The following is a 9,488-nucleotide window of genomic DNA, read 5'->3' on the forward strand; positions in this document are numbered from 1 at the left end:
TTTTAGATCTCATGCTCATTCCCACACCGTCACTTTTTCCCCCTCAGCGTAACAAGGCGTCTCTGCGGGAGCTGACGAAGGGACAGAAAGTCCTCTGCAAGCACAAAAACGGCCGTTACTACCAGTGTGAGGTGAAGGAGCTCACCAAAGCCACGTTCTACGAGGTCGTCTTCGATGACGGCTCGTTCAGCGACAATCTTTTCCCGGAGGACATCGTGGTGTGTAAAGCTGCCGCAAAACTCAGCTAATCGCTGCCGCGTAACGTTTCGTTTCACGACGCTTTCGTTTGTTACAGAACAGAGACTGCGTGCGACTCGGGCCTCCAGCAGAGGGCGACGCGGTGCAGGTGCGCTGGACAGATGGCTTGATCTACGGTGCCAAGTTCGTAGCAGCGCATATCATCCCCATGTATCAGGTCTGAAAATCTCTCTTACACACACACACACACACACACACACACACACACACACACACACCAGTCTAATATATGTCCAAATGTCAGATGTCTGACTACACCTGTGCTCCTCCATCATGATTGTCCTGGGAAAGAACGGTCTGTTTTAGCATCCTGTAACAATTACACATCACGTTATCACACACACACACACACACACGCACACGCACACACTGGTGTCTTGCTCTCGTTGATGAATTCAGTCCCAGTTGCTCCTGATGAGCTAATATTCAGTTTTAGGCATGAGGTCATAACCTGTGTCAGGAAAAGTTTTACTGATGTATCCTTATGTTTTTATAAAGGCCTTTTTTTCACGTGAGAATTCCAAACTCTGAGCACAGATTCTGTAAAGACGTCGGTATCGTTTTGGTTCACGTTAAACCGTTTACACGTTTGTTTGTTTGTTTATTTATTTATTTATCTAAAAAACCCTGCTCTAATCTTTCACTGACAATTTCAGAAGCTTCTGTATAGCCTAAGCTGTGTTGTGCCTCATAACGTGGTGGTTTTTAACTATTTTAAATCTCCTGAATACGACGAGGATATTCGGTTACTTAAATCTTAACTTTAGTTACTTAAACGTTTTTAGCAGAAAACACAATCTTCAGAAACTCGTGCTTTTGTCACGTTCTAGCTCTGAAACTCAGACGGATTGTTGCCGGGCACTGGGTTTATTCACACATTACACTCACACCGGGTTTATTCACACATTACGTGACCTGGGTGGCGTCCAAGATAAAAACCTTTTGCTTGCTTTTTGGAAGAAAAAAAAAAACTGCAAGAGTAAACATTGCTAATGAACATGAAAAGAAGTTTGATGTGAGCCTGTGGTCAGGACCAGCGCGATGACACATGGTCACCATGACGGTAAAGCACTGCGGAGGTAGTGCGATGATACAGAAAGTATTTGTAGATGGTATCCGGAGCACCTGTGGAGAAGATAACAAAATACAAGCTGAGAGGATGACTGTCATCTCCAGAAGCTTGATAGAAGTGGAACATTCCAGCATGATCAGGATCACCTGATGAATCCAGAACAACACCTTTTGTGGAGTCCCAGGACCCAGGAGATGAAAGGAGACGAACGCTTGTGGTGTGTTCACGTCTCGCTCTGAGGAAATCGTCTTACTTCTGTTCTATTCTGGCTGATGTATTGCTTATTAATTTTCCTTTGAGTCAGCGGTGTGTCACATCCTGTGCCTTGGGTGACATTTTAACTCGCGTTGACTCGGAGGATGTCACTGCCTACGTGAACTGAGGGTCACGTGACCTTTCAGAGAGAGGTGTAATCAGTCACATACTGATGCATCTGTTCGAAATCTCTGCCTACCTTCTCATTTCAGAGCAGGTCTGTCATGACGAGACAACTGAAAACTGACTTATGGCTTTAGCTCCGAACCCACTGACACTGGAGACTCCTTACACAGCTGTTAATATAGAAATAATAGCATGGTTATTAATGCGGGGCATGGTGGCTTAGTGGTTAGCACGTTTGCCACGAACACCTCCAGGGTTGGGGGTTCGATTCCCGCCTCCACCTTGTGTGTGTGGAGTTTGCATGTTCTCCCCGTGCCTCGGGGGTTTCCTCCGGGTACTCCGGTTTCCTCCCCCGGTCCAAAGACATGCATGGTAGGTTGATTGTCATCTCTGGAAAATTGTCCGTAGTGTGTGATTGTGTGAGTGAATGAGAGTGTGTGTGTGTGTGCCCTGTGATGGGTTGGCACTCCATCCAGGGTGTATCCTGCCTTGATGCCCGATGACGCCTGAGATAGGCACAGGCTCCCCGTGACCCGAGGTAGTTCGGATAAGCGGTAGAAGATGAGTGAGTGAGTGAGTTATTAATGATGTTATGGAGAATTAAGTACCACCTCCTGTTCAGACCAATCAGAACGCAGACGGTTAAAAACATCTTACTGCTGTTTGTTTACTCTCTTTACTTAAAGATATTATTAGACTGTAAGTGAAGTCAATCATCTCTCTCTCTCTCACTCTTTCTCTCTGAACTCTAATTTCCCTCCTCAGTTGGAGTTCGAGGACGAGTCTCAGCTGACAGTGAAGCGGGAGGAAGTGTACTGTATGGACGAGGAGCTTCCCAAACGTGTAAAGGCACGACTGGTGAGTCAGACCAATTTTACTCCGGCGGTTACTTTATTATTCATGTGTGGTCCCGAGTGCCTCTAATCGATCGGCGTACTTTCCGTCTGTTCCTCCAGTCCGTGGCGTCGGATATGCGCTTTAAAGGAGTCTTTGTGGAGAAGGAAGTCAAACAGGACTCGAAAAGACAGCGCTTCATCAACTCGCGCTACAGAGAAGACTACATCGAGCCAACCGTCTACAGAGCCATCATGGAGTGACGTCACGCCTTTCACCCAGAACGCTTCAGACTCGGACACACAATCAGACCCTAGAGGTGTTTTAAACACAGCCGTTTTGTTCTGGTGAAGAACGTTTGTGCAGATTGTTTATTTTATTTTATTTTTTTTAAACACCCAGCATCCCTGTTCGAACTGCTTAGTCCTCTCTTTCCGCCTTTTTTCCACTGACACAGCGCTGCTGCAGTTCAGCCACACGTTACGACTCTCAGTCCTGTGTATGAGCTCTTTCACCGATCGCCTTCTACTTCTGCGTTTCAGCTTCGTTTTCCTAATAATATGCAAATTAGATGCGAGTCTTCTGACGAATCTTAGCGAGTCACCGGCGCTACCACGTGACTTGCTGTTTCTTCAGTTCACGCCCGCAGCTTCACTCCTGACCTTTGGTTTAGTGCCACAGAAACAGAAGTGAAACTTCTGAGCGCGATTCACATCACAAGTGTATAGAGAGATTATGAAAGAGAAATGGTACGTTTTTTTTATGGAAGTCCTGGTCATAGCTGCCTCGATTGAGTGCATGTAGCGAACATGATAATGTTATTGATAATGTACGCTGACAACGAAGCGAGTTGCATATAAAGCGATCTTAAAGGTTTTTTTTATCTAAAAGCGGTGTGTATAAAGAATATGGTGCAGGCAAATCTATAACTGCTTACACTCCTTATGCTTACTAATTAATCTGACGAGTAAAAGTATTCTACCAGTCAACATCAGTGTTAGGGGGATAGGGTTAGAGATGGGGGTTAGGGGTTGGGCATTAGGGTTACGGGTTGGGCATTAGCGTTAGGCATTAGGGTTAGGGGTTGGGCATTAGGGTTAGGGGTTGGGTGTTAGGCATTAGGGTTAGGGGTTGGGCATTAAGGTTAGGGGTTGGGCGTTAGGGTTAGGGGTTGGGTGTTAGGGTTAGGGAGGGTTAGGGGTTGGGCGTTAGGGTTAGTGGTTCGGTGTTAGGGTTAGGGAGGGTTAGGGGTTGGGCGTTAGGGGTTGGGTGTTAGGGTTAGGGAGGGTTAGGGGTTGGGCGTTAGGGGTTGGGCGTTAGGGGTTGGGTGTTAGGGTTAGGGAGGGTTAGGGGTTGGGCGTTAGGGGTTGGGTGTTAGGGTTAGGGAGGGTTAGGGGTTGGGCGTTAGGGGTTGGGTGTTAGGGTTAGGGAGGGTTAGGGGTTGGGCATTAAGGTTAGGGGTTCGGTGTTAGTATTAGGGAGGGTTAGGGGTTGGGTTTCAGGAGGTTAGTGGTTACTAAAGGGAAGTTCTGTTAATAAGAAATAAGGTGAGTTTCTTTATCTAGTTTCCAATCTGCCATGAAATTATGAATAATAATAACAATAAATAATAATAATAATAATAATAATAATAATAAATAATAATAATAATAATAATAATAATAAACAGCTAACTGCGTAGTTATAGCAATGAAATCTGCGACTCCCGGGTGTTTTTTTTTTGGTCCTATCGTTGTTCTAACTCCGTTTTAGCTGTTTTAAACTGTCCACATTACAACTTTTACATTTCCAGTTTTAGCTTTACAACTAAATCCCTCTGTACTTCACCAAACACCGCCCATGAGAATAACTTATTTCACTCGTAAACATGAAAGTCTTTTAGTGAAGATTGGATCAGCTACAGATTAGACTCCGCCTCCACCTCCAGCACCGTGTCTGTGGAAAAGCGCTTTCTGACACTCCGTACAGTTTACGTCGTGGGTTTATCCATGGGTTAAGTTTCAAGACAGCGAGCGAATGCGTTCAGAGCGGGAAGGTTCATCGCTAGGTGCTAATTCAGCTAGCAGTGAATTCGGAATAACATGAAGAGGATGAATTTTGATGTCCCGCAGGCGACACTCAGACAGCGTGTCCCCTCTAAACCGAGCACTCGTTTGCTACGTCGTACGTTTGTTAGCGTGAGTCAGGATTTCCTGCTAACGCTCTGTAGCTAACTGTGCAAAATGAGATGTAGCGTGTGTTCACTGTGTAATCTACTGTAAAGATATACGTGTTTTTTTTTTTGTTGTTGTTTGTTTTAATAAGAAGCCTTCTATTCTATTGTCACTCACTTATTTTATAGGATTCTGGGTCGCTGTTTAATTTATATCTCGGATTAGGATTCATGATGTCTGATTTTATTTCCTGACGTTTCACACCATTTGGCTTTGTTTGTTTAAAAAAAAAAAAAAAAAAAAAAAAAAAAAAAAATGTATTTATATGTTTTGTTTTTGCAAATTTTTGGTTCTCTTCCAGTTTTCTACTCTTTTTACTCTGTCAATAGTTAGGAATGAATATTGGCAGTTTAAAAAAAAAAAAAAAAAGCAAAACCAAAACGGATGCACTTACTGACGTCTCTTCACTTTCTCCTGTGTGTAATTTAGTAAAATGAGGAAATCTTTCCTGAATAATGTCTCTGTTCAGAGACTCTGGTTCTAGTGATTGTAAACTCCTGACTGCTTCCTTTCTTCATTAAAGCAGCTTGATTTGGATCCTTTTTCTGTCTCTCCTTTTTTTTTTTTTTTTTTTTTTATACCTTATAGTTACATGTAAAGTTCTGTGAAACGACTCGATTCCTGTTTCTAGTTTGTTCTATCGACTTCCCTGCGAATGTGTCCCGTTGCTATAGTAACCGTACAGAGAAATTTTAACATAACCCTTTGCTTCTGTTCGAGCTGCTGTTTTGACCAATCAGAGTCCAGGCTTGCTTCCATACGTTCCAACAGAGAGTTGATCGGATCGGTGTGATGCAGGGGAAGGGGCGGGGCTTCCAGGAGGATGACTTCTATCTACAAGCTTGTTTAGAAGAACTAATCTCTGGCAGAACAATTAGACACCCCAGTGGTGGTGTTTATGTTGGAGTTTGACCTGAAATGGCACTTGCGCGAGTGTGTTTTTTTTTTTTTTTTAAACAACATTTTCCTCCTCCATTTTTCCTTCCTGCGTCCTCATACGGAAGAGATAACGAACCTGGGTCTGGAGCCGAGCTGATCTCCTCCTCTACGTCTAATCACATTTCTCTCTGGTTTCCTGGGACAGTAGAAACTGGGGTTAGGGAGGATTTCCTGTGTGTAGCACTCAGAGCAGCTAATGAAGAGCGGGAGTGTGTGTTTGTGTGTTTGTGTGTGTATGTTTGTGTGTGTGTGTGTATGTTTGTGTGTGTTGTGTATATATGTGTGTGTTGTGTATGTGTGTGTGTGTGTGTATGTGTGTGTATGTATATATGTGTGTGTGTGTGTGTGTGTGTGTGTGTGTGTGTGTGTGTGAAGGTTCATGAAAAGGTCACGTCTCAGTAATCAGAAAACCCCAGAAGCTGTCTATTAGGATTTAATGGTGAATAATAACGGTCTGTAGTGCGCTGACCTCCAGTGCGGCTCTGTCCTGTTAATACACAGGGTTTAACGTGTGCACACGTCACTTTCGTGATCTTAATGCTAACGTTGGACGTGAGGACAGTTTAATAACGATAATAATCATGTGATTCTGCTTCCCTCGTCTTGCTGAGGCTTGTTTAACGATGAGAGAACATCCTTAACTGTGTATTTAACATCACTGACTCATCAGAGAGAGAGAGAGAGAGAGAGAGAGACTTGGCTGGCTCGCTAACGATGTTTAAATAAACACAGGAAAGTCTGTACAACATCCACAGCAGTAATAACGAGTCAAATATTAATCGTTGTTTTGTATTATTATTGTTGACGCTTTAAAAATGTCAATTATTAAAAAAAAAAACACAAACGGAACAAGAACAGTTTAAAAAGTCAGTTTGTGTGTGTGTGTGTGTGTGTGTGTGTGCGCGTGTGCATGAGTTTTATTTACAATTTTCGATTCTCCTTTAAAATTCAGTCGTTAGTTTGTTTCGGTTCACAGAAGATTTGCTGTGATGACCGCTAACGGGAAAAGCCGAAAGTAGAAGTAGTTTGTTTATGTTTAATTATATTTCTTCATGTTAATGATGTCATTAACATAAAGATTTAAAAGCTGTTAAAGGAACAACCTGAACCTCAACCTGAACCTGAACCTGAACCTGAACCTGAACCTCCTGCTGCTGATCTCAGACAGCAGGTCTGGACTCTTGAGGGTTTGGACTAAAAAAAAAAAATGTTAATGGTTCACAGATTTAGTTCCACGTTATTAACGTAGCAGGCAGTTTTACATTAGCGCTAGTTTTAGTTTTTGTTCTTATTTTTTTTTTCCTCTACTACGTGTATTCCAGGTTTGTGTGTGTGTGTGTGTGACCACATGACTCCTCACCATGTCCTAGTTAAGCTGACCTACACACACACGCACACACACACACCCTGGTTTAAGGTTACACACCTGCTTGGTCAGCCTGGATCTGTGTGCTATTCAGAAGGAAAAGTCGAGTTCACAGAGCGCTTTGTGTCTCTGCAGCAGTGCAGGAGAAGTGAAGGCACATGGCAGCAGCTCTCCTCCTCCTCCTCCTCCTCCTCTATCGCAGACAGACAGAGAACACTTCTGCATCTGGCCAGCTGTTTGGTTTTGTCCTCACTGTACACGCTAAAGCTTTGTGTCAAAAATGCCAGCATTGGAATTGCAATTGAATGTCTTTAGTTTTTCCTCCTGCAAAAAAAAAAAAAAAAAAAAAAAGGCTCCTGCCAGCCTGTGTGTGTGATGTGATGAACGAAAAATGCTCCGTCTCAGCCAAAAAATACGAAGAGCTTTGCCTTTTTCAGTCTGGTGGAAATTTTTATTAGCTAAGGCTCTTCTCAGAATAGAACGGATTGTACGATCGGTTCAGAATTAAACATCTACTGTAGGCGTTTTCTGACGTTACAGCAATCGCGTGTCCTCGTCTCTAACAGACCAGGGGCTTCTCGTTGACACTTGGGTCCTGATTGATCGAGCTCTTAAGACTGGGGGGGAAAATGTCTGAATAAAAATAGTCTAGTTAGAAAACAAATGTGTAAATAAAGGCACTAACATTAAAAACTGGGAGACAAATAAGGGGAGAGTTGATATTAAATCAACGCTAAAAGGTTAAATAGAAGTTTTTTTTTTTGTTTTTTTTGTGGTTTTGTTTTTTTAAGCAGGGGGCACGGTGGTTTAGTAGTTAGCACGTTCGCCTCACACCTCCAGGGTTGGGGGTTTGATTCCCGCCTCCACCTTGTGTGTGTGGAGTTTGCATGTTCTCCCCGTGCCTCGGGGGTTTCCTCCGGGTACTCCGGTTTCCTCCCCCGGTCCAAAGACATGCATGGTAGGTTGATTGGCATCTCTGGAAAATTGTCCGTAGTGTGTGAGTGTGTGAGTGAATGAGAGTGTGTGTGTGTGCCCTGTGATGGGTTGGCACTCCGTCCAGGGTGTATCCTGCCTTGATGCCCGACGACACCTGAGATGGGCACAGGCTCCCCGTGACCCGAGGTAGTTCGGATAAGCGGTAAAAGATGAGTGAGTGAGTGAGTGTTTTTTTAAGCCTAAAATATCAGGTAATAAAATAAAAATGCGTCGTCGCTCTGGACATGTGCTTCACGTGAACTTCAGATCCAGAACTTTCCAGTCTCTGAGATGATTTTTAATCTTCCTGTTTCTCTGTGATGAGGCGAGTCACGTTGCCTTCGCTGCTGTTACGTTACTCAGTTACACAGTTGTTGCTCTTGGTGTTTGTTCTCAGTATCGTCGTTGTACTGAAGTGAAATCCCAGAGTAAGTTTGTCCTGAACTGCTTGGGGCTCGTAGGGGAACAGATGGAGATCAGAGGATCACATGTGCTGGTCAGATGAGGCTGCAGGAGAGGAAGTTTTACCTCTACACACAGTAGACTAATTGTGCTTCTCTTTTCACTATCTTTTTTTTATTTTTAGACTTGCCTCTTATTTATTATGTCAAGAAAAAGAAGTCTCTGTTCTGCAGTTAATCACGCAGTGTGGAGTTCAAACTCATTTTGTGTTGACTGATTGAAGTCCTTCTGAGGTTTGTGTTGAGAGGTGAGTTGTGGGCTTGTGTGTGTGATGAATAAAAGCATTGTGCCACATGTAATCTACATACACTTCACTAGCTGTTAGAATATTAATCAGAATTATGGATTAGAGATAAATATGGACCTCCACCTTCCCCGAGTCCTGTCCTCTGAAACCGGGACGGATTTAAAGGTGAGGTCTCCGTTGTTTGAGAAACGCTTCGGAAATCTGCGTCGGGCCGCCAAACAAAACAAAAACAAAACAAACGTGTAGCCAATGAGCAGAAAGGGGCGTGTCTTGTCAATATGGGTGGAGAGAGTGTTCAGTGAGCATGTGTGACATTAGCAGAAAGCGGTTTTAACATTGACACGGAGGATAAAAACAAAGAAAGAAAGAGAAGAAAGACTTACGATAAGGTAAGAAGTAGGACGTGTTAATATAGGATCAGCTTTCCAGCGCTGGAGAGAACTGAAGGAGCAGGAAGTTGGTCACATATTCACAGATTGGAGTTTCCTGAGTCAATAACTCCTGAGCTAAACACTGTTACTACACAAATAACACCTCTTTTCTATCGTAGTAATGTAGAGACGCAGCTACAACCGTGTTTTGTGTAGTAACAGTGTTTAGCTCAGGAGTTATTGACTCGAGAAACTCCAATCTGTGAATATGTGACCAACTTTACTTAAGACGCCGAGGCGCTTTTTTCCTTCTCGATAGGTGAGTAACGTTGGTTTTGTTTTGTTACACAGAACTAATATATGCCTTTGT

General features: G+C 43.4%; 1 protein-coding gene across 3 annotated transcripts in view; it reads left to right on the top strand.

Annotated features, from left to right (window-relative positions):
* kdm4ab (lysine (K)-specific demethylase 4A, genome duplicate b) overlaps positions 1–3,563 on the top strand; it is a 23,523-nt gene extending 19,960 nt beyond the window's left edge. For all 3 annotated transcript variants that reach the window (XM_060867134.1, XM_060867149.1, XM_060867142.1), the window contains exons 19-22: positions 48–218; positions 296–415; positions 2,477–2,569; positions 2,668–3,563. In XM_060867134.1, the coding sequence (XP_060723117.1) occupies positions 48–218; positions 296–415; positions 2,477–2,569; positions 2,668–2,808 (525 nt within the window). In that variant the 3' untranslated portion in view covers positions 2,809–3,563. The remainder of the gene's footprint in view (positions 1–47; positions 219–295; positions 416–2,476; positions 2,570–2,667) is intronic.
* The last annotated feature ends 5,925 nt before the right edge of the window (positions 3,564–9,488 follow it).

This window comes from Tachysurus vachellii, chromosome 1, assembly GCF_030014155.1.
Source record: "Tachysurus vachellii isolate PV-2020 chromosome 1, HZAU_Pvac_v1, whole genome shotgun sequence".
In the NCBI taxonomy this organism is placed as follows: domain Eukaryota; kingdom Metazoa; phylum Chordata; class Actinopteri; order Siluriformes; family Bagridae; genus Tachysurus; species Tachysurus vachellii.